At 38.6% G+C, this 27,904-nt stretch overlaps 1 protein-coding gene across 4 annotated transcripts in view; it reads right to left on the bottom strand.

Moving 5' to 3' along the window:
• Positions 1-27,904, bottom strand: part of NME7 (NME/NM23 family member 7) — an 88,278-nt gene that overhangs the window by 49,332 nt on the left and 11,042 nt on the right. For 2 of the 4 annotated variants that reach the window (XM_071433374.1, XM_071433373.1), the window contains 6 exons: positions 21,441-21,548; positions 17,964-18,130; positions 12,710-12,820; positions 8,657-8,707; positions 6,027-6,234; positions 2,941-3,046 (listed from right to left, as the gene is read on the bottom strand). In XM_071433374.1, coding sequence (XP_071289475.1) covers positions 2,941-3,046; positions 6,027-6,234; positions 8,657-8,707; positions 12,710-12,820; positions 17,964-18,130; positions 21,441-21,443 — 646 coding nt within the window. In that variant the 5' untranslated portion in view covers positions 21,444-21,548. Of the gene's footprint in view, positions 1-2,940; positions 3,047-6,026; positions 6,235-8,656; positions 8,708-12,709; positions 12,821-17,963; positions 18,131-21,440; positions 21,714-27,904 lie in introns of those variants that run through there. The other 2 variants (XM_071433371.1, XM_071433372.1) reach the window with 2 other exon arrangements.

Raw genomic sequence — 27,904 nt, 5'->3', positions numbered from 1 at the left:
TGCAAAGTCTCTTCAGAGTTAAAATACAACCACCTCACTGCTGCCAGCCAGGGAAGTTCTCCATCTCCACTGGGAGCAGCCACCAGGGAGCTCCCTAAAGCTGTCTAGTCCAGAGCTCTGGGCTACACTGCCTTCCACGGCCTACCCCTTTCTGATCCTCCACAGATGTTATGCTGACACCAAGCTGACACAATAGCTATGGCCTTACTTCTTTAAGAGATATGCATGGCACACACTCCTAGAGGGCCAGCGATGCCAGCATTACGAGCACTCTTGACAGCTGAGGTTAAATTTCACCTTAGTCCCCCAAGACCATTTACCAGGCCAGGGTTCCTCTGCAGACTGGTAGACATGCTGACACTCCTGCTTACAGGAATTCTCAGGTGCCTGGGCACTGTGGTTGGCTGGACTGTGCTGCTGTGGCTGCCTAGGACCAGACACTTCTGTATGTCCATCAGGAAAGAGGCAGCAAGGCCAGAGATAAAACCAGTGCTAACTTTCCTCTACTTTATCACTGGATAGAAACCACCTGTAGCTATGAAAGTCATTTCCTAAGAGAGTATTGTGCCCAAGAATTAACCAGCATGAACTAGAGATTATATCCTGAAAAGCACCCTAGTTTACAGCTGCCATTAAAGCAAATCATCTTCTAGGACAGAAAACCAGGAAGATTTTTCCTTCTAAGAATCAGTTATGCAACAGATTCTGGAGGAAAAAAAAAACACTGGGGAAAAGGGCCAGAAAGCAAAATTCAAATCATTAATTCAGCCAAATGTCTCTACAGAAATAAAGACTAGATCTCCATATAAACTGAAGTACATAAGTGAAACTTTATGTAATTGTAAATACGTAATGAGTAGCTTATATTCATGGTAATTAGATAGCCAAGTTCAAAGCCTCAGCAGTGCATAGGAAATTGCAAAAAGGTTTATTTTTAGATATCAATACTGAAAATTTATAGAGCACAAATCAAAATTCCAACGCAGAAGATGCTCTGATGCTTTGACTCACGTGATTTTCCTTCCATGCCTCTGGCTTTGCCAAACACCCTTTCCCCCTGAAGGCCACACAGGATTTCCTTTCCTCTCCAGCTGCTGTGTTTCTACTTACCTGACTATGTATGCAGCTTTTGCTTTACCCATTAAACTGTCCTTATCTTAACCCATGAGTTTCCTCACTTTTACTCCTCCAATTCTCTCCCAGATCCCAGAGAAGTGAGCGGGCGGTTGTGTGGGGTTTGGTGGCCAGCTGTGGTTAAACCACAACAGAGTGTTAAAACAGTCTATTGACTTAGAGAAGTCAATTCTGATCTCTTTGTTTTTGAGGGTAGTAATTACAGCTGTATGGAGGGAGAATGCTCTCACAAGGTACACTTTTTGTCTTTCAAATTTTAGTTGCTTTTTGGCAGCTGTCCTCTGACTTTCCAGCCCTCTGTGCTGTGAGAAAAAGGACTGTATAGGGTACATTAAGAACAGCACTCACTCTACAAAGCTGGATGTGCACACACATTTTTTGTTTACATACATTCATACCTCCTCTCCTCACCACCCTCACCCTCCTACAGGCACTCATACACCCAGAGGGATGTGCAAATAGGGTCACAATTTGTCTTCTGGCAACTCAGAAAAATTCAGAGAAGTTCCAGAAAAAAAAAGGAACAGACATCACACTGAAATCTACAGAGATGAGTAAGATTAAAAATAGGAAGAGAAAACCTGAGTCTGAACCTTTATATGTAATAGAAATTTTATCTTACGTCTAAAAAAAAAATAGTCCAAGCCATCCACTTTGCCATTTTTACAGTCAAATGAAGGACTCTAACAATCCTGCCACAGAAAAGTTTGTCCTCTGCAAACATGTAGCTGGGTAAAATCATAGTCCCAGCTGCTGCCCATATTTCTGTAAAAGCAACATTGCTGTGTCTTTGCTGCATGGCAGACTTATCAGCAGCAGATACCATGCAAGGCCTGGAAGAGATAACAGGCACATTATCAGTAGCAACTACAAAACTCCTTCTTGTGAAAGCCTTTTTTAATTTCAGCAAGCTCTCTAGACATCCCACCTGAGGTGTGAAAGGCCTGGAAACTGCTCCAGCCACTTCTGCTCTTTCCATTTAAGCTAACCACAAAGAAGTGATTAGACTGTTGCAGTGTGCTCTGCATCTTACTAAGAAAAAACTTTATGCTCTCACATGGCGATATTTATTCTGCATTCAAAAATACTGTTTCAGTGCCTGAGTCAAAATATTTTACTGCACTCACTGCTCCACACATGCTCCTGGATCTAAGTACAGGACACACAAGCGAGGTTATTTTTGCATGGTAACAGCAGAACATTAAACATTCCCAATACTCATATGGCAAACTCCCAGGGCAATCTCCAGCACAGAAAGCATCACAGAATCCACCAAATGCCTTAGGTCTTTGGCTCACTTTCATAAACAAGCCTTTCCTACTTTCCATCCCAACTGCATTCAGTAGAAAGAGATTCATAACACCACAAATCTCCCTTTGTGAGTCATTTGGATCTGATGTGCTACTGCCTGAGCAGAGGGCTGTGGATCATGGCCAGGTGTCCTGCTTTCACTTTCTTGGGAGGATGCTAATCTCCAGCAGGTGACTGTGCTGGGCAGACAGAAGCAAGGACATGGGAAGCTGTCACAATAAGATATGTCACACCTCACATAGGCTTTAATCTTTTTTACCTCTCCCTTCTTATTCTGAAGTGAACAGGTATCTGCATGGAAAGCACATGACCCACTCACTCTTCATGGAAATGAACTGCAGAAATACTAAATGAAAGACAATGTATCTGCAAGCTTTTGCACGTGAATTACACCCTTTGCTCACACAGTCTCATTCTCCCAAAAAGAGAGCACAAGAATGGTCATGGATACAATAGACACATACTGCTTTCTCCTCTGCTATCTGCATTGCTTACCTTCATTAACAGCATGAGGCTTAATAATGCAACAAGTACAGTTTGTGAATTTGGCACTGCTGACTGGTCCACAACCTCCACTGGAGGGAAAGAACAACTCCAGCTCCTGAAAATAATTGTAATTAAACACATTTTAGATTGATCTAGCTGCACACATCAGCTTTTATCATGAGTAACAACATCTGAAGTATCCATAATCACAGAAGATAAACCTTTAGTGCATATTTTTTTTTCCTACAAATACTTCTTTCCTGAAGCATTATCTCAAATGTATCTTTTCCTCTCTGGCATCATTGCTACAATCACAAAAACAGGACTGGAGTATTTCTTGACTGGAGTATTTCTTCAGTTCTGCAATGCAATCTGTTCATACTCAGAGCACTCAAAATGCTGATGCAACAATAATTTTGTAGAGGTGTTCCCAGCTTTACTAATACTCTCTCTCTTTCCTCAGTATCTTTCCAAATCCACTCCCTTACACACATATTTTATTTTTCCTATTTTTTAAATCATCTTTTCCACTACATAAGCAAAAATACAACTATTATCCATTTCTCAGTATGTTTTCTTTCCATATACAAAACTGACCTCCTTCCAAATTGTTTACATTTTCTTCCTTTCATCTTAAACAATTAAACCTTGTCTAAAATTGCTGAGTCACTTCTCATGCCTTATTGCCCCTATAATTTTTTATAATTATATTAATTATATTAATTAGTTCAGTCTTACTGAATTGAAACTGATGAACCCAATTGCTTTGATTTCTCAGAAAAATCAAAGAAACCTTTTTGCCTTCAATTTCTTTCTTCCCACCATCACTTTTTAGGCATCAGATACCTTGTGTCTTAGACCATACTGGGATGAACTTGGCACTCAGGTTTCTTTCCTCAGCGATATTTTTTCACTGTTCACTGCCAGCTTCACGCTTTTTCCATACCATTTATTTACATATGTTACACAATCTGCCAATCAACAAATGCACAAAACACAGGTTCCATTTCATACCTATCGGTCAAATTCAGTAAGAGAATTGATACATTTCTATTTAAGAGAAAATGTTTCATCCAAGAAATACTACTACCAAATGTATTTGATTTTTTCCTGTATAACAGTAGCAATGCTAAAGGCCATTTCCTGGAATTGTCTCCCTTAATTTACTACCTCAACTTAAATGGAATAGACTCACATTAAACTCATGGCACTTCAACCATTTCTGTAATCCCTTCTTGAAGAATTACACAATTCAAACTTGTCTGGCTTGAATCTTGGACAGTGGATCCTGGACAATGTATCTTTCAACAGATAGAAAAAGCGCCTTTGTTTTTCTGGTGGCAAATAATCCACATTTTAAGTGGGTGCACCTGAGACAATAGGGTTCGTTCCTTACATCCTTCTACTGATAAAATGCTGCATGATTCAAGGAACTTGTCCCACTCTATTAATTGCTATTTACTCTAAAAGCAGCCAGAAAAGGGCAGTAAAATATGTGTAATAGTTAACACTTAGTTTTATCCATTAAAATTCAGAAAAGGAAATTAACTCAATAATGCTAAAGGACTTGGATAATGAAAGGCCAAACTATAATCTTGTTGAACCTTAAAAATAAAATTATTTTCCTTACCCTTTATTCCTGATCTAAAGAAATTACAAAATTTGGCCTGCAGAGAGACAGCAGCTTAGAATGTATCAGAGACATACTTTCACTTGTTATTTAGCCATCAAAAGAACAATGCAGCTTTCCACTCTAAGTGTTCATCTTACGGTACATTCATTAAATGTGGTTGAGACTTCAGTTTTCTGTCAGGAGAGTTAATTTAGGTCCCTTTATCTTATATTTCCTTCTTTTCAGCAAATCTTCTGCAGTCACAGCCAACTAGTTTCCATAGCAACTGCTATACAGCCATATAATACTAGGCCTATTAAATTAATAAAGGCACAGGGACACTAAATTCAAAATGTTGTTTGATTTATTAAAGATGGGTATCATTAACTCCACAAAGATGCACACACCTGCAGATGTTCAGCAAAATAATATCAGTGTCATAAAAATGCTGCAGATGACCGGGGCCTTTGGACATCATTTCAAAAATAATGAAATGCAGCAAGAATAACAAACTAAAACCTAAGCACACACTTATGCTTCTAACCAAGAATTTATGCTAATAGATACTCTTTCCTACACTCTCAGTTCAGAAGCTGGTGCAGTTATCATGGTAGTACACAGGAAAAAAGAGAAACTTTCACCCTTATATTTGAAGACATCTAACTATTTAACCAGAGGTCTCTCTCCAGCTGTGCTACTGCAGCTGTTCCAATTTAAAGAGAGAAGACTAGAATCAAGGAAACAACAATTGGTATCTTTCCCCAGCTAAAGTGGTTTACAGCTGAGACACCACAGCGATACATCAATCAACCATGAGATAAACATTATTCTTGCTATCATTTATTAGCATATCTATCCCACAACAATGCACACAGAAGTCACCTTAATTCTACAGAAATGGTAATATCTATTATCCAGTCCCAGGGCTTTTTCTTAGCATTGAGAAAAGAAACACGGCCAACAAAGCAAAATGGAACCAAACTCCTCAAAGTCATGTCCACTGTGTTACCTCTCAAAGCACAAAGCACTACAAAGTGGCCTGGTTTTTAACTTTTCATTCTGAACAATAACAGCAAAGTAGGTTGCAGGCAGAGCACTAGTGAGAACTGTGAAGGAGAACAGATGTGTGAAACACAAGAGGGCACAGAAAGATTTAATCATTTAGTCCCTTTCTTTTTATGACCAACATTGGTAGACTATAGGTAGATTACACAGACTATGCAATACATCACTGTTTGTGATGTACAGGAGACATTAAAAATGACCAGGCATGCTCTCCTGATCAAAGCACCCAAGATTCACCTTTGTGATAAACAAGACTTCTCTTTTCAGACAGTTTATTTTTCCATGCTAAAAAGGAGCACATGAAGAATATGTAAACTAGTTCTGAACTCAAGTGTAGAAACAAAATGAGAAATTCCTAATCCGGTTGTTAGCAGATAAAAGTAAAAATAAACCTCAGTCAAGAAAGTCAAAAACTTACTTTAGCAGCTGAAGCAACTGAATCTGGGCCATAAGCTGCATCTCTGAGGCCACAATGTCCAAAGCTCTCTGAGATGCTGTCCAGTGTATCACTCTCAGTCGTTGTAGGGTTTGCTGGCCCCACTATTGCTCTCCACTTACTCACTGCATCATCTCCTAAGAGCTCCATAGCAAGGAGGGGGCCACTCATTATTAACTGGAGAAGCTCACTACAAAAGGGAAACAGCACATGGTGATTCACACTACAAATTAAAACCAACAAAAACATGACCCAGTGGAGATGCTCAGAACTCAAACTGGCAAGATCTGGAGCAACCTGATCTAACTTTGAAGTTGACTCTACTTTGAGGAACAGGTCAGATTAGGTCATGTGCAGACATTCCCTTATTATGGTTGTAGAAAAAAAACCAGCATGTAGCTAACCCAAACTCACTCAAGCTACTCTGTAGAGTCTTAGATTTCAAAAGAATTTTTAAAGGATCAGTACTGATGTCCTGGTAAGAGTGAAGGAGAGACTCTGGTAACCACTTGACTAACAGGAATGATTCCTAAGCTTTCCTCTTCTGCACAACAGCATTTCAAGGCTCTCATACATGACCTAGATGTGTACCCCACTGACAGAACATCAGCACTGCTTTCAAACTGAATTCTCCACTGCCCCACAGATGTATCCCATGGATTTTGCCCAGCCAGCGTCCAAAGTGGGAGAGAAGGGAAGGAGTTGAAAATTTGCATGGGATAAGGGACTTACTCACAAAGTGAGCTATTACATCTTGGCATAACTCAAGTGATTTTAATGGGATGAATCCAAATAAGGAGAAGTTGTTGTCAGGAGCAGCCTGCCTCCTGTCTTGAGCATCTCACAATAGAAAACAACCATCCAAAATTGGTAACCCAAACATTCAATTTAAAAACTAAACAAAACACCAATAACTATAATTGAGTATCTTCACAAAACATGCATACCAATAAGCCTGTCTTTTCATTGTTTAGTCTGGACAGAACCAACAAAGGAGAACATTGGCCCTGAGTTTTTTACTATTTTGTTTAAAAGAAGAGCTTTACACAATTATAACTGTGGATGTGCATGCTTCTCCAACTACCTTCTTCCTAATGATCACTGGTCAAGAAGAGAAGCGAAATCCCAGTAGTTTTTTGAAAAAGAAACAATGTTAAAACTATGAAAAAATACATAAAGAAACAACACAATAAAAAGCGAATGGATATCAGGTTCTGCTGGTCAGAGTCTGCTTGTTTAGGACATTGAAACAGTACACATACATACATCCAAGAAAAAAGCAATTTCTACAACACTATTTACTGTGCAGACTAATCCTTGAATTTTTTTTTTAAATTTCTTTAATATGAAAGCCATTATTTTCCAATCTATAGGATTGTTATTTTTCCTTACTATTCACTAGACTTGCATTGACTAGTAAACTTGCAAATGAAATCTGAATTTAAAGACAAGATACAACATCAAATATAAATGAGTCATATATTTCACACTTCACTGCCTTGAAGTTTCTTGTTTCTATTTGATTTGGAATGCTCTAGAGCTATTTATTTCTAATTTAAAGAAAAATCCTGTACAGAAGATGTAGCCAATAGGACTAGGATGGGAGACAGGCACATCACAGAGGACAAAGGCTACAGTTCCTCAGACAATTACCATTAGTATAGATAGACATCTGTGAAATAAGACTTCAGGCAAATTCTTGATTATTTATCAACATATTCAAGCAGGCTTACTCAGCAAAGAAAAGGCAATTCCAAATCATGCATTCTCTGACCTCCAACATGGTCAGACATAGCCTGGGGCCACGTCTGTCTGAAGGGCTTGAGTTTGGACCCACAACAAATCAGCTGCTGTTACTGGAGAGCATCTGGCAATGCTAGTTCTCAAGCACTTCGGGTCAGTACTGAAACCAGGTCTTTCAACCACATCAGTGCAAACACACGCACCAATATGGCTGAAAAACACAAGGCACCTTCGAATCCCTAGAAGAGGCGGAATGCAAAGTGGAGAGGGAGGAAAAGAAAGTTGCTGGCACTTTCAGGAAAAGTAGAAACGATTCAATCTCTGGGTCATAAGCATCCATCTGGTCAGTTATTGAAAGACTAAGGTTTCTCACATCAGGTGGAGCAGTCTAACATCATACAAGTTTGACATTTGTCCAAGGGTAGCAGTACAGTAAAAACTACCCTTAAAAACTACCCTATGAACTATCCTTTCAGTTACTTATTATTTGGGATACTTGTTACCAAATCAATTCTTACAACTAAGTGTTCCCCCTAATCTCATCTGCAAGCTCCACCCTGATCCTGAAGATAGCCCTTCTCTTGGCTTTGAAGTTTTGCCCTGCTAGGAGCATTTTCACTTCTGAGGGACAAAAGACATTCCCCTGATACCACCGGGTTGTAAAAAGTGAGTTAAAACCATAAATAGCTGAAATAAGGATCTCTCCCTAGAGGAAGAAGAAAAGGTGCATGCTTTGCAAAGGGCTCCACTCAAGTAAGACAAGCTCTGATTCTCTCTCCCATGGTCCCATGGCATCAAAAATGGTAAATGAATTTTGTGTGTTCAATAAATAAGCTTAATACACGTCAAGCTGAAATTGATATACCTACTGATAAAAAGGTTTTGCTCGATAATCAGCATAGAAATCAGCTGCTTCTTTTCTGAAAAAGTAAAAAGACAGAGATATAGCTATATATATACACACATACATACATACATACATACATACATAAAACCCCCCTGAAAACCACAATTATCATTCATTCAAATACCATCCATAAACATTTTTCTACAGGCAATGTCTTCCTAAGCTGGACAACTTGTTGGGTGTTCATGTCCAATAACAGAAACTACATTTAAATTTCATATTTTGTGTGGCTACCAGTACAGCTGACTACTCCTCATGCTCCTGCTCTGAGAAGGAATTACTAAAGCCCATTTCATGGTCATTGATCATCCCCACATTCTCAAGCTGAGAAATAAATGCAGCAGAGTCACCTTCTTACAAGTCATTTGCTGTTATGTTGCTTTCATCATTCATCAGTTTGAGGGGGAATACTGCTAAATGAAGTTTGGTTTTAAAGCATTAAGCAATTTATCTGCTCCACTGGAACACTTCTTTATCAGGGCTAGTCTTTGATTAAACTGGTGCATAACAAAATTCTGCATAACCTGGTTTCCACTCAGTGTCCTCAAATCTTACAAGTTGAATAGGCAGCACAATAGCCTCCATATTAAAACTGGATTTCTCCCACACTTTCACGCTTCAAAATTCAATTTGGCCTTGCAGTCTCCTCAGGGAACACAGCAGTGACTACACACTCCTTTCTTCCAAAGCAATGGGGCTTCAGCAGTGAGGGGTTATTGGAATGCTGGGGGACACAAGACAGATGATGGACTTTGGCCTGGTTAACATAAGAGATTTGATAACAGGATGCCTTGGCAAAAGCAAACAGAACTTTGAAAATTAGACCTAGATTGCAAGAAGAATAAATCAAACGGGTTTACCAGAAAAAGAAAATCCCATTAAACTCTGCAAGCAAGACATGTTGTTATATGCATAAGTTTGTGTATGTGATTTTAATCTAATCATTGTAGTACACATTACAGGTCTCCCTGAAATAATATATAAGTATTTGTATCCCACAATAAAATCGGATTCTGATCACTGAGTCAGTCTCCCCATCTCTCTCCATCACCAACAAGGGGTCTCCTTACGCTGCCAGGCAAATAAAGGCTACCAGGCATACCCAGTGTGTCTGCAGCACAGCTGTTACTCAGGCTTTCCTCAGGAGCTAGAAGTAAAAAGTTGTCCTTTTCAGACAGGGTGGTGGCCCTTCCCAAGCTCTCCATTGCCACAGCCACAATCCTACCAGCACTGGGTTCAGCAACCCAACTACAAGGTTTTGGGGACCACTACAGTGCAGAGCTACCATCCATCCACCAATGGACACACAGTTTTGTGGCTTTTGACCCCACCAGCCCCTGCCACCAGCCAACCTACTCTTTTCTACTCTCTTCCCTGTCTTTTTCTCCAGCTGCTTCTCACCTTTTACTCTTGCTTACTGAACTGCTCTTTCTGCACAGCAACAGCTAGAAAAATCCATGGAGTTTTTCAGCTCTAAACCTGCTATTTTGCAGCTTCAGAAATCCTGTTAAGAACACAGGCTCAGTATTGGCTTGCTCCAAAATCTGGTGTGTGCCACTTTTTGAAGCTGGAATTTGTAGAGAAGGACAAGCTCTTCAAGAGGACTGACAAGTGAAAGAAAGAAAAATTGCTGACCTCTACTCTGGGTATAGAATTCATAGTAAAGCAGTGCTGTAGGGTGAGATTCCAAATTGGAAAGTTGTTTTTACCTGCAGCACAGTCTTCTAAATTTTTCTGGTCTTCATGAGTTTGCTCATTTTCAGCAGCTGTCTTTACTGACAGAAATTGCCTGCATATTTTTCAAATAACAGATTCCAAATATGAAGAAAGGCATAGTTCTGTCATCTGAAATTGAACTTTTGATGTCTCTCTCCAATTTGCAGTCCAGACTTAAACCAAATATTGCCAGAGGAAAGAAATAACATCAAGAAGAACATAAGAAGAATTTAATTTTCTTAACATTTATCCATGTCTGAACAGTCACATTTTTCTCCAGCTTTTTTATCAAAATGACCTGAGTAATTCCTGGTTTGTTGCTTTTAGTTCAGTATAAGTATGAGCCATTCAAAATCCAAAATATTTTTATCAACCATACAGTATATTTACTTTCCTTCCTTTTCAAACAAAGGCAGAAGCATGATGTAAAAATTATGCTAGACACCGGAACTCTTGCAATCTCATGCTTCAAGTCTACGCTGGGCAAAAGGTTTGCCTACAATTCATAATTTCACAAGAAAACCTTCTTCTGAAATTAATTCACCAAAGAATTTTGGAGAGCAAATATGAAAAGGGTATGTGAAGAGATTAAGTATCACCATTTCTGATTGCAAAGAAGTATTTGAGAAGTCTGTTTCTGAAACAAATTGAGCTCTACTATTCAGTTAACAATTCCCACTGAAATAAATATCAAAGTGCAGTTGTGTTGTATAACTTAGTTCCTTTTAAATTTCATTATTAGTTCTCTGTTTTCAAATAATGGAAAACAGTGTTCACCTATGTGTAACAGACTGAACTGACACAGTATTAAAGGAAGAGACTGAAGAAGCAAGTGCCTGCCCACACTTCCATATCTTCACTACAACTTCTACAGAAGGCATGAATCTACTTAACAGTGATTGACAGACAACTGTTGTCAATAATCCCTTTAAAGAAAGCAGTAGATGATGATGATGATTTGAACAAGCAAGCCTGCAGAAATATAAGGGTAGAAGACTTTGGAAAAGCCATAGTTCTATCATTTTAAAATGGCACAGTCCCAAGAAATTGAGTAGTTGGTATGCAGAGAAACCACAAAATACTCAAGATACATTTAAACACATTCAGTATCGCAGCCCATTCTTGTGCTTATTAATAATTAATTTCAATTATACAAGACAACCAGAAATTTTTATTTTGCAGTAGGCAGTAAAAGTTCAAGTCTCCATTTCTTCCCTTTAGTGTGAGTCAACTCTAATGCCCGTGACTTGGCTCAATAGTTTGACTTCTCAGAGAGACACTCGAACAAAGCATCACCCAAAACAACACTTCAGGATCAAATCTCTCATGTGGCAGGAGAGAGGAAGCAAAAAAAAAGCTAGTTTGAAAGAACATTATGAATTGCAAAGGAACATTAGAAACATGTTTGAACTCATGAATTGGAGTTGTTGGGTGGAGGATCTGGAACTACTACCATCAGATATTGCAGCAGGTGTATGCAGAGGAGGAAGTCTGTTAGTGATTTTATCAGTATTTCAGAAAGCCAAAAAGGTTCTGAAGTGAAGGAAAAATTGTTGCTGACCTCTCACATAAATACTAAGAATACATTAAAATGGTATTATGTAAAATAAATAGCTTTTCTTTCAAAAAACATGTTGCATACGAATAGGTTTGGTAAAGCAGCAATGGAAAAATAATGCAGCAACTTTGGGAAAGTCTTCTGAGGCAAATTAATTATGTTCTTTATTCCTCTGAAGCATGCCTTCCTTTTAAATCTTGGGGCTCATTAAGAAGTGGAGAACACTGAAGGTTGAGGTATTAGGAAGATGCATGAGTAAAACCTGTCCAACCCTGCACCATCAGAAGATCACTTGCTTTGCCTAGGACTTCCAGCAAAAAATCTGAGAGCAAAAATTAAGACAACAGATTTACTGAGAGCAAGGAAACCAAATACTTTAAAGACAACAGTATTATAATGAGCAATACCACCTGTATGAGGAAGCCTGGAGGTGAGGACATACAGACATGTCAGTAGTAAACACTGCTGGATTGCTAAAGCTATGGTAGCCACCTTGGGTTCATACAGACATGACGTATTTCATCACCCATACTCATTTGCACAGCACTTTTTGATATTTAGCTTAAATCTCTAAATACTTTCAGAAACCTGCAGAACAATGAAACTGATGAGCTTCATGAGTTACCTCTTTTAGTCACTGGAATGGATCTGACAGATGGGACAACACAGAATAGCTTTAGAGAATATTCTTAATTGCAAAAATATTTAGATACAATAGAGCTAACCTTAAGAATTCCTTACCTTGAAAGCAGCATCATTTTGGCCTTAGTTATTGTCAATCCAGCATTAATAATGATATCAAATAATTGTCCCATCTTACGCATTCCATCAGGTTTAATCAAAGCCAGCGTTCTGGGAAGGAAAAAAAATATATTAGAGAGATACAGCCAACACAACTTCCCTTAGAGCATTTGGTGTGCATGTTTGGTTTATATTCAGACAAAAAAAACCAGCACATCAAAGAGAAATTTTGTCACCGTCACATATTCACTGTCCCAGTGTCTCATCAATTTCCATGCTGTTCTTGAATGCCTGTGCAACACATTATTCTGATAAGAACAAGGTTTAAACATTTTAATTTTCTTGGCTTTCTAACCCAAGTCAGCTTACAATGTTCCACCAGCAGTTATTATTTATCAACTTCTCCCTTTGCTCTCAGAGCACACGATTTGACCACTTCTTCCTTAGATAACTGGTATCTCAACAGCTCCTCAGTCTGGGTCAGAACACAATTGAATTGCTAATCTCTCCCTCTGCTTGCTCAACTCCCTTTTTCCCTAATGTTAATCATACACAAAAAATTGAAGCTGTTAAAATTCCTGTTAAAAAATGTTACTCAAACATGTGCCTCTTCCATAAAACTCAAAGTTTGAATTTTTGAAGACCTCTGTGAGAAGAAGAAGATCCTCTTGTGCTTGGTACAGTACAAAAACTTCATGGTATAGAATGTGCATGCCAAATAGCTGACATTGTTAATAGACACAATAGAAGGATGGAAGAGGAGGTATTTAATCTCTTATACTGACTGACAGCTATATTCTGTATTCTAAGGGACATCAATCCAAAAATCTCTACACTCTCCCCCACATCTTTGTTTCCAAGTACTGTCTTCTAGGTAATTATCTTTTTACACTGTACATCCCCAGGGCCAGGACTGTTTTAGTGAGCTTTGCACAGCACCAAGAACACCATCAGCACTAAACGTATTATTAATCAAAAATAACAAGCACAAAAAAGAAGGTCTGTAAAATTGCATTTTCTATTTGCATTCATCTTGTGGTGAGTCAGCTTCAAATGTGCTCGGCCTACAAACCAACAGATTTATTCAACCCTGCATCTCAGAAACGCCACGTCTCTGACAATCCTAAAAAGAGCAGTTTCCATTTTTTACACTGTTTCCAATAAAGAAGGCTCTCCAAGATGGAATTTTTTATTGCAGTACTTCCTTGAATGAAACACAAATAATTGCAAATTTCCTATTTTATAAACCAGCATAGCATGGAAAGTAGCCCTTAGGTTAGCAGCAATATATTCCAGCCGGGGCAAATATGCTGAGATTATAGGAGATGGATGAACTTCCAGTACATTTGCTCTGAACCTTAAGTGACCCCAGATTGACAGACGCTTTGGCAAGAGACAGACTATTTCACAGCAAATGTAGAGCAAGGGAGGTTTTAGGACCAGGAAATGTCACCAGAAAAATTTGAACATAAGCGACATTTTATCTGCAACTAAGGGAGAGGCGTAGATGACCTTCAGAGCTCAGAAACAAACAGATTTCCTCAAGCACCACAAAGCTCCCATACACAGAGTGCCTCAGACTCAGACCCATGGGGAAGTATGATACAAAAAGACTGATGGACTAAGGGTGCAGCCAGAAACTGCATGGAAGCAGTCAACTAACACTGCACTTCAGTCCACAGCTGTGCAGACTACAGTTGGTTTAACCCCATTTTCAGAGAAGGAAAGGCAGACCTCTCAGGAAAGGCTGACCTCTCACCAACACTGAACACAGTTTGCCAGCATACTTCACGCAGCCTTAGAGCCTGTTCCCCTCTTCCCCAAGGATTTCACAGCCCCACCTCATTTTGTGATATTATTTATCATATCACATGGTGTACCACATGAATCGAGGCCCATGAGGAGGAGCAGCTGCATGTTTGATCAATGAGAATCACACAATGCATGACCTGCATGCTGGCACAAGAGGTTCTCTACACTCTCATTTCCCACAAACAATAAGGATCAAACCTCTGGAATGGGATCTCCAGCACCATCTGCATTTCCTCAAGGAACACTTTTTTGAATTTATGTTATTACACAGATTGTCTGAGACAGACTGGTAATGCTAGAACTAAATTGTCCCTTACTTTTCTAATTTCAAGGGTTTTTTAGTAATAGTGTAATTCCTACAAATTTGCAAAGAAATATTGCATTATGAAGCAATTTACCTAGAAGAGGTAATGCAAACTGCAATGAGCAACCCTTGTAATGTCTTTTGTCTGACACTGATATTTAAATTTTAGCATTTCAGTGTGAGCTTTTCAGAAGCAAGCAGGATACAAAAAGCAGACTTCAGGATGCTGAGGACTGTTTCTGAGATTGGATTTTGGTTCATGTGCTCTATTTTTAGTTTTAATTAGGAATACATTTCATGGGGTTTGCATGATGCAGTCTGCAGTGTGCAGTCTGCAGATTTGAAAACTGCTTAGTGTCAAGGAGCCAAGGAGAAAGAAGGAAAATTAAGCTCACATTGCTTACATTTTCAGAGGGACTGTGTGACAGTACCACAATGAGTACTGAAACAACAGAAAATGAGAACTGATCAAAGGAACAATGCACAAAGCATGCTGTGACTATGCTTTTGAGACCTACTTACTTCTAATAATAGCACTGCTGCACTTACAGTAGCTTATGTCTTGAAGGGGAAGAAATGATGATTATGTCAATGACTAGAAGCATAAGAATAACATATCCCATTCAAAACAGAACACAAGTATTTCTGGATGACACACAAGTTTTCTAACATCATTTTCAATACCAGTGATACTGACTCTAAGTAATGCCTACTTAGGCAGGACACACTGGTCAGACAAATGTTTACCTCAGGTTACAACCACCCAGGATCACAAGGCTACAGAAAGAGAAAGCCCTGTCCCATGCCAGTGATTCCTTATGAGGCATACTGTAAGTAAGCACATGCTGACCTAACCATTTTAGTCACTCTTTGTGATGGTTTTCTTATGATACACTGGGAGGGTAACAGAAATGCAGAACACTTAAATACAACAATATTGAAAAACTGACCCAAGACTTCAGAAAAGTAGAGATAGAAACTGAAATAAAACTCTCTTAATAATTCTAGCTTAATTCTAGAAAGTGCCTGTGTAAATCTAGCCTTCCTCTACACATCTGTTTTGTATCTGATGTACCTAGCATCCCATTCATTTGTTTTGCTGACAAAAGTAAAGGTCCCTAACTCAAAACATTCAAGATTTTTTTAATATTCACTCCACAGTCTCCCTCAAAAGCCTCTGCTGAGCCTGTCTAAGGACACATTGAGTGACCAAAGAGTGTATTTCCAAAGTCAAACTGATCTGCCAGTAGTCTTGTACAGCAAAACAGAAAAAAAAAAAAAAAAAAAGAAAGAGAGAGAAATATTCTGCTTCATACAACAACATTCAAATTATTAATATAATTCCAATTGCAGATTATTTTGGGAATTATGCACAGCATAAATCTTGTTACATCTAATAACTGCTCTAAAACCTGCTAGGAACAGGCCAAAAAGACAAATAACTCACAGGCAACTGTTGTGCCCCAGGAAACTCTTTTAATATGACCCTATTTCCTCAGTGAAAGCTTCTGTGAAGAAACTGAATTTTGAGGATCCTTTGCCTGAGCGAGGTACTTTTCACTATGTTCCTTTGGGCTATTCTGAATATGTAACACCACTTGAATATCTATGTTATCTTTCAGCCAACATTCTTAAAATGTTTTCCAAACATCTGACATGTCATAAATGCCTTTTCCTCCTTTTGTAGACCAGTACAAAGATTTGCCTCCTCCTAAGACCAACACAATTAAAATGTGTAGACTGCAACATCTCCTACTAAAGAAAATGTCATTTTATCATTAGCTGCCTTTTCCTGGTGTAACTGCAGGAGCACTGCAAGAGCACCAGGCATTATGTTAGTTTAGGCAGAGCAGGAAATACACAACTTTACACTGATATAAAGATCTACTGAATCTTTACAATCTACCCAAAGCTGCACTGAGGAGCAGAAAGAGTAGCCACATGCACAGAATCCATCCCCTTGTGTTCTCTACCTCCTTTGCTGCTCTTTCACCATGCCCAACCCCAGCTTAGAGAAGTACCAGAACTCCTGAAAAAATATTATGGCATGTATTTTCACAGCGATTTTTTTTTGTGCAGTTAAGACAAAGATGTGTGTTATAACATGCAGTTCTTCCTCTGTCTGGTTATGTACAACTCTCCAAAAAGAGTTTAAAACAAGTCCATTTACTAGGAGGGAGCAAGAGAGCAAGTGATTAAGGCTCACTGAATACTATACCTAAGAAAATGTTCTGTGTTCTTTTCAAAAAGGCTGGAGGAAATTATAAAAGTGTATTAATTTGCGAATTCAGAGATTACCTGCACTGCCATTAAACCAGATCTAAATTTCTTAAAATTAACCTTAGTGTTTTTGTATTCTTAGTCCTCATATGTGTGCTCAGATGGCTTCTTAAAGTCTTTTCCAAAGCAAGTCTTTAAATGAAAAATACATTATGAGTCTTATCTTCATCCATGATAAACAAACTTCATCTTAACAAACAAAAACAAACTTCATCTTAACAAACAAACCTGTAATTTTTACTGACATTCTCACACTGTACTTTCTGTCCTCATGCATACAGAGCTTAAGAGAAGCTGAAAAAAATTCTCAGAAAAAATCTCCACAGTGAGGAAAAACAACAGAGAAGGGGAGCAGTCCTCTAGTACTTTCATTTATCACTACTAAGAGAGAGTAGATCAGACTGGTGAGGCACTAGGCTTCTGCACAGATCCCAGAAAGACAGCTGCAACTTTCATGAGGTTGCACAGATCCCAGAGAGACAGCTGCAACCTTCATGGCCTTTCAAGCCCAGCACACATCAGTTACCACATCAATTCTGCCCCAGGAGAATCCACAAATCACAAGAACCCTACTGGTGCCTGCCCCGGCTGAGTAACAAAGCTGAATAGGACTTATTTTCCTCCTCCTCCTCTTCTCTCCCAAGATACCTAGAGGAGCCAGCAGCTGACACCATAGAGGAGCTGGCCTTGCAAGGTACCACTTTGCTTCTATGCAGCCATCAGAAAATCAGATCCTTTCAAACTGCATACAAACGTGCAGCCATCTCCTCTTCTGCCCACATTAGTACAGAAACCTCATTTCTAGCAAACATCTACTTTGAAATCCCAACCACAAGATTCCAAAATCTCCCTTCTCACCTTTCTTTGCGGCTCCCAAGCTTGCGAGATGTGTACAGATTCCCATAGTCCACTATGGTGAGGTGCCGGGAGAACACAGTGACTTTGCTGCCCACATAGAGATCCTCAAGGTGCAAGCTCTCGTACTTGGTGCGCCTCAGGAACATGCGACGGTTCTTCACATCATACTGCAGCAAAAACAAGATTAAAATCTACCTAAGCAAGAGATTTAGTTGTGGGCAAACTCAACTTAATCTTTACTCTACTGTCAGAAATTTCCTTAGTACTATGGGATTGAATCTGATCACTTAATCAATTTAATTCCAAGCCCTTTGAACTTACACGTGTAGCAAGAAAGCTTAGAAGACTAAACCACAATTACAAATTTATTGCATTTAAATAGTCTCAGGCAAAGAGCTATGAAATTTTTTTGGTTTGTAATTTGCTTGTTCTAATTTAAGCTGTGATAAAAGGTTCAGGTGCCTGGTGAATGCCTCTGCCCAGCCTCACTGAGAGTTCCCCCAGCACATCCGTACCGTTTCACAGCCCAGTGGTTCACACCAGAACGAGCAGGATACACACTGGCAGGCCTCCTCTTCAGGGCATCATTCCAGTGATATTATGCTCTATTTGAATGCGTAAGACTCGGCATTAGGGATGGAGAGATGATTGCAACACTTGGCTGAGATGTTCTCACTGCCTGGAGCTGCAAGCTCAAAAGCCTGTCAGGACAATTCAGCTTTATCTATTATCACTCCAAGCAAGAAGCCAGACATTAATGTATACTTTTCTGGGTGGGCTGGCAAAGCACAGAAGTCAACCTGCTGAACAGTTTCTTCACTCCCAAGTAGATATTACAGATCCCTTCCAATTCCTGGGGAAGTGGAAGCCTATGAAAGGAAGAGCTTTGTCCTCCTCAGGCCAAACTTCCCCTTCTGTCTCAACCTACAGCTGCTGTCCTCCACTGCAATGGTGTATCCACTAGAATAGCATTAAAAGAAACATCATCATTCCGACAAATTTGGGACGGAAAAAAATTTAAAAGCAAAATTCCATGTTCTGAAAAGTGTGAATACAGTCCTGTTAGAAGGCTAGAAGAATTGTTTTCCGGATAGCCAAAACTTTGCAGATTAAAGAATTGCAAATTATTTTGATACTGCCTTCTGCTGAGGCATGATTGTAAGGAAGAATCCTTTCCTCCTGATATGTCCTTAGCCCCTCATACATGCCCCTACCAAGTGTTCACTATTCAAGTGCAGTAGGGAATGAAATGACAACATGGTAAAAAAAAAAAATCAAAGAAACCAACTTGAATTTGGCTACTTGTTTCACCTGGACTTTGCCAAGAAGGCTATTAGCCTGTCTCAACCATAAGCAAATTCTTCAATATCTTGACCAAAAATCTGAGTATTTCCTTGGTTGTTTCACTAATGGTTGCTAGAAAGGCACCCCGAGGTGCTTTTCTCTTCTCAAAAAGAAAAGGGGATCTACCTGTGTTAAAGGATTCCTCTTTAGAGTGGACTTTTGAATATGTTTAAAAGAGCTTTTTATAAACTAAATTATTCCACTCCTGCCCATGTACATGTAGAAGTAAATTACCCAAAACAAAATAGTTCTCTGATAAGAATCTGTCCTTTTTAAAAATTTCTTCTCTCTTTTTAAGAAATCTTTTGCAGGAAGAAACGTTATTAAGGCTTTAAGAATTCCCCACAAGAGTTGTTATCTATGGAAGACTTGGAGAATGGGGCCTCTCTGTCAAGAGATCCAGTTTGACTGAGAGAACTGCTTGCTGTCCTTTGACAAAAATCTATGCTGTCTTCTTACAGCTGCAAAGCAAGCTGGAAACTTCTCTCATTATTCACAATGGCATTCTACTTCACAAACAAGACATGAAGGACAGAAAGAAAAGTTAAGCTCAGGACTTCATATAATACAAGCCTTCAAGAGCTCTGCTCCACCTGCAGATGAGGTGTGTGACAAGAGAGCTGTTGTCAGGGATGGAGAGGAAAGGGATGAAACATCCTCCTCATAAGTGGGGGAAAGCTGGCTAATTACCATCACCTCCTTTCTCTCAGATATGTTAGAGGTAAGAGCAGGTTGTCATCTCCACAGGAAAGAACTAGAAGATGCAGAAGAATAAGGCAGTAAAAATGAAAAAAAAATCAACAAGTTCTGCAGAAATAAAAAATAAACAATCCAGAAAATAATTCTAAAAGTAATATCTGTCCACAAACTCATCCCCAAAAGTGATTTTGAGATATTCTTTCTCTAAGGGTGTTCATATACATTTTTGTTCTTCTAATTCCTGTGCTGCCGACATGCAGTCTATGACTGCGTAAAGTAGTACACACTACTTTAACCTAAGAGCACACTAACAAAACGCAAAAGTCTGCCAAAACATAGGTACTGCATTAAGAAGCCCAAGAACACCTTGGAAGCTCTTGGTTTTGAGACGTGTAGGTGAAATGAACAATAATTTTGCCAGCCTACACATGGTTGTGTAGGAAGATTATTACAGTTCCTGACTGATCAGCTAAACTGTCTCTGGGAAATAAAAATTAGAAACCTCACATTTTGAAAACTGCACATACAGACATCATACAACGAACTAACTTAGTAATCAGTGCAAAGTGCATCTTCTCACACAACTGGGTATTATTGCTTCAGTGAGGAGCAGTTTGGGTAAGAAAAAGTCAATACCTCTAGATTTCTTATTCCGCAGTTGACTTTTATAGCAGGAAAGTTAAAATTCGATAATGAAATTACTAAGTGTGAATATCCAAATCTAGGCTATTCTTAGTCTCTTCACTAAGAATTGGAACGGACTAATCCATGCCACTTAAATCATTCCTAAAAGGAAGTGCAAAGCATTGGTTGGCATGAGGATTATCTTTACAGTACATATTATATTTTTATATACATGCCTGCTACTGCAAAATGCTGGTTTTCACTGCTGTCAATAAGCAATGGGATTAGTTGTATGAATGACAAGTCAGAAAGGTCTGTGCAAGCACCACTGATGAAAAAATCTGGATCTCACTGTCTGAAATGTCCTACCTCTCATTAAACCAAATTTACCATTTCCTCTACTTTGGTAAGAATCTCTTACACTTTACTGTTCAGAGACTTGTGGAATTCCTGCTGAAGCTTAGTCTCCTGTTTGGAATTAGCGTCAGCTTACTTTTTTCAAGCAGTAGGCCAGAGTTGCTGAGTTTCAATTCTGAAACCCAAGTAGAGATTGAATGAAAACAGATTTGTGAAAATAATCTCTCCACACCAAAGCAAGCTTTAAGAAAGAAAAAAAAAATCATAAATGTGATAGCTATTCCATATGCTTTACTTGCTTTTCTTTTCATTTTAGAAACCGAGCAAGATACATTTTAAATTAAATTTTCTTACCTGGAAAATTATTAGGTATAGGCAGTGACTTGCCATTTTATGAACTATTTAATTGGATATTAAATTTATGACAACAGATTTTTTTTCTTACATCCTTACCATTTCAATTGATGAGTCTTTTGGATAATACAGAAGTTCATAACGCCGAAAGAGTGAAGCATTTGGGTCATACCATTCAGCAATGAAAGCATATCTCTCATCTTGACTCTGGGAAAAAAAAGGGGCAAAACTGGCTATTACAGAAAGCATACATAATCTATACATAAAAATACACAAATAAAAAACTTCATTCATTCATTTCTTATCAGAAAAGTAAAAAAAAAAAAAAAAAAAGTCACTTGTAAATGGACTTGCACACTCTGCATATTATCTCCTGTCTATCACAGCTGGTGACATCTTTTCATTTGTTAGCTATCATCTTTTAAATAGGATGAAACTTGGATCATGGCAGTTTTCCAGACAATCTCATAACTTACCCAGATTTCGCCAGTCATGGAACACGGACTACGGCTGAAGTTGTTGTCAGACTTCCCAACTTAGTCAAAGTATTTGATTTACTTTCTTTCCTTAAAAAAAATGTGTTCACCTACAATTATATTACAGACTCTTAACACATCTTCTATACATCCTACAAGGTAACACTTTCCTCTTCCTTAACAGTCATATCTAAATTTCTCTTAATGATGAGATAAAAATATTCAAGTTAAGGACAGCATTAGTTTGACTCACTACTTAACTTCCTGAAATTTACATAAAGCATAAATAGCCCAACCTCATTTACAACTCATTTTCTGCCCCTAAGGAGTGCAGATGAGGAAAATGGATTGCAGTAATTCCAGAAGTGTAACTACATGAGTAGCTTCTCTCCATGCCTCATCCTCAGAGGATAACAGCCCCCAGCAAAGCAAGAACAAAGGTGAGGCACAGCACGTGGATGTGCAATTCTCATTCCTCTTAGTGGCACATGTTTGTTAGTTATTGATGCAGTATCAGTTATATGATATCTAGAACAGTTAGATGGAACTCTACATTTTTAACTCCCACATCTCATCTAAATCTGATTGCTACTTGTAAGGGCAAGCACGGTCTTATCATAGATTTCCACACTTTACATATATCTGTACTCTTCTTATACACTTTAAATATTGAGGAACCCCTGGGAGTTGAACTTTAAAGCCATGTGGGCCTCTTCAGTACTTCAGATTTTAGAGAAGGGCTGCATTTCAGTTTTTACAAAGACCACTTAATAAGCAAAAAGACAGAGAGTTCCCATAAGCTTCCATGACTATTCTTAAACACCAGCAGGACAAGAATGATAATTTTCCAGCATCTTCAGCTTACCACTGACTTAGGACTAAACACTTTCAGAGGCCAAAGTCCTAAGACAAGCAGTAGCAGGAAAGAATGAGATAATGAAGAACAAATTCAGAATTTTTCAATGTGATGAATACTAGTACCTCTTAGCATCATGGCAAATGCACCACCTTCCTGTCAGTCTTATGGTACTCCCTACACTGCAAAGAAAGTATGACTGTACTGCAGAAACACTTATGCCATGAGGGCAGCACAGTGCCCTGTGAAGGATGCAAAGTTTCCATTTCTCTCTGTAGAAGGCTGTGCAGCACTGGAAACCATATTAGCATCAGCTACTCCAACTTCTGTATTATCTGTACAGCACACACTGCAGCCTTCGACAAGAGTTAAGCTCATCTTTTACGTGCAGCATCCAGCATGAAAACTCCCTAGTGACTTAGCCTGGTTTCCGGCCCTTGCTTGAGCTGGATGTGTTTGCATCATTACTGCCACTGCCATCATTCTGGAGAAATCCAAATCAGAACAAACTCTGCCTTATGGCAAAACTCACTCCTGATTTTTCTATATAGGCAATAAGGAGTAATTAGGGTTGGCAAACTGATTTCAACTTCAATCTCACACTCATACTACTGGACAAGATATTTGATCAATTGATTTGGCTGACCATCATCTTGTCAAGAATGGATTTTATAGAGAAGCAGTTCTCAGCTAAAGAGCTTGTCTAAATAGAGAAACAGCCCACTTCCATAGAACCATGGAATGGTCTTGTCGTAGTTGAGATGGAGACAATACAAAGCAACACACTCCATTTTCAGAAGGCTTCAAACCTGTTTTTATTATAGCATGCATACTTTTTATACATTCTTACAAAACTCATAAGTTTACACTTTACTCATTGTCACAAAAGACAAACAAAGTGCTTATTGGAATCGGCAGTTTGGCAGTTGCAGGTTTCTCTTAACTTATCCTTTTTTCTTTCTTGGTTTCTATGTCAATGACCTTGGTAGAAAATTCTTTCAGGAGTAGACATATATCCTCTTATGAAACTTCTCTCTGGCTCACAGAAGTCACTGTAAAACCTCTTCCACATGGTCTGGCTTGGAAGGGAGCTTAAAAATCACCCAGTTGCAACCCCCCTGCCGCAGCAGGGGCACCTTTCACTACACCAGATTGCTCAAAGCCCCATCCAACGTTGAACGCTTCCAGAGATGGGGCATTTCTCAAGTACTACCTCCAGAAAATGACTACTGAATGGATGAAATAAAATAGATGCACCATTTTAATCAATACCTCTTCGTAACATGAAGACATAATTGCATTACTACATGCTACCTTTTCATGCTATAGCATTGCTTTCAACTATATTTTCCAGGTAGTAGTTGCCACAGAAGCTACTGATTTTCATTTAAGTAAAACTTCCAACATTTATAAATTACTTGTCTCAGGGAAGTAATGTATTTATGTGAACAATCAAAGAAAGCACCATTAGATTTTTTAACTTAGTCACCAGTATCAATCATCAGCACCTTCATGTTTACAGTGAGAAACTGCATTGTGTGCCTTGTGTGGTGACAAATTGCCTCTTTTTTTTTTTCCTTTTAACACAACCTTGGATTTTAGAATATGATTTTCATTAAGAATCTGAAATCTATCTTATAAGATTTTATTCAATGTCTGAGCTATTCATATTTCTTATTCAGCAAGCCCTGCTGGCCACTGAATAGCAGAAATCACCATTCTGTATTATCTTCTTTTGGCATTGTAAGCAAAAGCAAGATAATAAATGCTATTTAGACTCAAGAAAAACTGCAGAGCTAATCCCCAAACACCCAGAAAATGCTATCAGTAAGCAGGACAGCTTGAATCCATAACTGTTATGTATCCAGAAAATATGGAGACCTAGTATTTTTCTAAAATGACCAAAACAAAGCCTCTAAAGCTTCTCCTAAGCCATAACTAGAATTTTCTCTGCTGTATGGACATAGAATTATTACAATAAAACAGTATCAGAAAAAAGTCCAAAGCTTATGGGAGACATTCTAACTGGAAACATTGTATTTGTGAACATGTCAATTGTTTCAGAGGCAGACACTTTACAGTGTCTGCCTCTGAAGAAATTCAACACTGAAAGCAAATTGAAGACCCTGCCAAATAAGTAGCTAAAATACAGTAGGACTCTGATCTTACTATTGCAGATTCATGCAAGTAGTCTTAAAACAGATAAAAGACAATATGGAATACAGTCATGATATTATGAGCTTATTTTGGGAAGCCCTTGCCAGGCATTGCTGTCAAAGTGCCACTCCAAGTCATCAAAAATGCCAAACAATTTCAAAATGTAAGTTCTTAAAAGTGAGTACATATTAGGTTTTTAAATGAGAACAGAAACTTTTATTTACTTATTTAATGAAGTAGGATTTTGAAGGCAAAAACCAAACACAAAAAACTGTCCACTTTCCATCACATACTGTGACAATTGCAAAAAATGTTTAAGCCTTCATAAACCTGAAATTCTAATTTCTGAACACTTATTTTCAATCAGTACACCACTCAATCAACAGAACTGGTATGGCAAACATCCTTCCTACATACCCCTTCACTAGTGTGTCCTGACTGCAAACTGGGAAGGAGTCTCAAGGATTAGGAAGTACTGTGGAAGGCAAGCTAAATTTCATTGTTAGCTTCTGTCCATCCTCCTAACAAAGGAAACTCAGAGAAAATAACTCTCCAAAGAAGAGTGATTAAAGAACAGTGGTGACCTGTCAGGGGGTAACACGTTCAATGTGCCACACTGCTTCAGACCGAGAATGAGTCCTGAAAGGGGAATATTTCACAGCTCTTGACCAGGGAGCAGTTCATTCCCCCAGGAAATAGGACAGGCATCTTAGCCACCACTGAAATCACATTCCTTTGAACAGCTCAAGAAATAACAAATCAAGTGAATCTATAAGTACATTATAACTCAGAAAATTCTTGCTTCAAAGAATTAATTTCCATTCATTTCTGTACCATTCCCTCATTAAAATCACACATAGCCTCTGCTCTCATGACTATGCAATTAAACAAGTAATTACTAATGGGGGAGAAATATATTTTCACAAATGCTCGCATTAGTGGAATAATTGCTACCACTAAAAAGCCCAGCAGTGATTATGCACTTTACATTTACATACTGATACTTCCAGAACAGCTATCTTGAGCTCAGGATTTACATCTCCTTTCCATGGTAAACTCTAGAACCGAGATCAGCAATGTCAAGAGTTCACCTACTGTGATGATGGAAAGGTTTTTTCCTCTTCCTTATGTAAGTTGCCCAGGACAACATTTAAATATATTTAAATGCATGTGGGTTTTGCTACCTTTTGCTTTTTGTTTATATTGGCATGTGTGAATATGCAATAGGATGGCTCTATGGACATGAGAAACATTTACTGAAGTACAGCTGAAATAAAAATCCTAAATTTTGTACTTACTTCTGAAAGTGATGGAGGAAGCAGTCATTCTTAGCCAGCATGGGACTAAGTTCTAGAACCTAAATCCAAGCATCCATGAAAGAACTGTGCTCCCAGAAAACTCTGCAGGGGGAAACTGTGTGTTTGGAACCAAACTGCCAAGGACATTCAAAACCAAGAAGCAAAATTCTTAACAAGCTGGACAGGACACAATATCTTGTCCTGTAAACCTTCTAGACTTCCAAAAGGCTTCTGTCCATAGGAAAACAAAAGCAGATCTTCCAAAGGTTTTCATGAGAAGCAACAGTGGTAAAAGAGCAGCTCAAGGACTAAGGAATTCCCATGGAAAGGTGGAGAAACTTTACCCCTCTGGTTTGTCCTATGAAGAACATAGACCTGGATTTGGTTTTCCAAATGCTTCACCTGACAGCCACACCACTGTACTATTCTGGAGTGACTACTTCTCTCCTCCTCCTCTGATTTTGACTAGAAACGTCATACTAGAGTTTATCTTACAATTGAGAACACAGGGAATCAGGAGCTGATTCTTTTTTTCAGCTCAAGAGAACCTCACATGAAACAGTACCAAAGTATTTCTCAAAATTAGAAAGCCCTGAGGTATCTAGAAAGTGCACCTTTACATGCCATTAGCAATCTGGTTTCTATGAGGTTACACAGGCTGTCAGGAACTTCAGCATGCCTGACACTATCTGACACAGGCTCAGGGCCCATTGCTCACATATTACAGCTTTAGGAGTCATGCAGAGTATTGCTACATTTTCAGTGTGCACTTTTGTTGTCTGCTGCTCCTTCGATTTTTCTCAGTGACTCAATGACTCTGAAATCAGACCAAAGAGAAAAAGAATCAAAGTATTTGAATCATCTCCTAATGAAGCAATAAAAAGACTGCACAAATCTCGGTAAAAGCTGAATCCAATTCCATCCTGATATTGTTCTATATTGATATTGCGTTCTATATTTTGTAAAACTCTGCTGTCACAGGGAAAACCTCCGGTAAAGCACAGACCAAGCTGTTTCTATGAAAATCACTGGGAACAGGATGGACCAGCAGACAGGAACTATTCTCACACCAAATAGAAATAGGGTAACACTCCTAACACATTGGTTAAGACTACCTTTTAAACTAATTAAAGTTAATTTTTTTTTTGGTCTGGTGGTCTGAATCAGTGAGAAACACCAAAAAAGCTTTCTGGAAAGGCTGCTCTGAAGCTGCCTAAAATTCTTAAAATGAACAATTTTAAGGAAACATTATTTCACAACCTGTTCCCCCTTCAAACCAGGTTGGTGAACTCTCAAAAATACTTTGGAAGAGCAAGAGTATTTTTATAAAAAATAAGATGGTTTCAAAGCATAAGAATACTAGTTATTATAAAACATTTCATGTGAAGATATCATGAAGCTCATTGACTCCAACATCCAGTAGTCTGCTTATGCAGGAACATGTACATACCTTATGCTTTTAGGAAGAAACTAGATTTTTAAAAAATCACAAAAGTATTAGAGCTTGGCAACCAAAAGAAAAGCTGAAATGGCCAGTGAAGAGGTATCTTGATCTTTCCTCTTTATAGTTTCTACAAAAAACCCACTAACTATCACCATTTGTGCTGGTGCATTCCTTAGACAGATGTTGGCCTTCACAGGGGTGAAGTGTGGGACCAGACCAACTGCTTTCACCAAGAACATTATTTTCAGAATTAGGCCCAGAAACTGTTGTTATAAACATATAATCAGCTTCCAAAGTCCAGAAGATATTGCTATAAATGTGTGATCAACCTC

Source organism: Agelaius tricolor, unplaced genomic scaffold (genome assembly GCF_023055355.1).
Source record: "Agelaius tricolor isolate 1412-34295 unplaced genomic scaffold, bAgeTri1.0.p SCAF_9, whole genome shotgun sequence".
Taxonomy (NCBI): domain Eukaryota; kingdom Metazoa; phylum Chordata; class Aves; order Passeriformes; family Icteridae; genus Agelaius; species Agelaius tricolor.
This window is presented reverse-complemented; position numbering and strand designations above follow the sequence as displayed.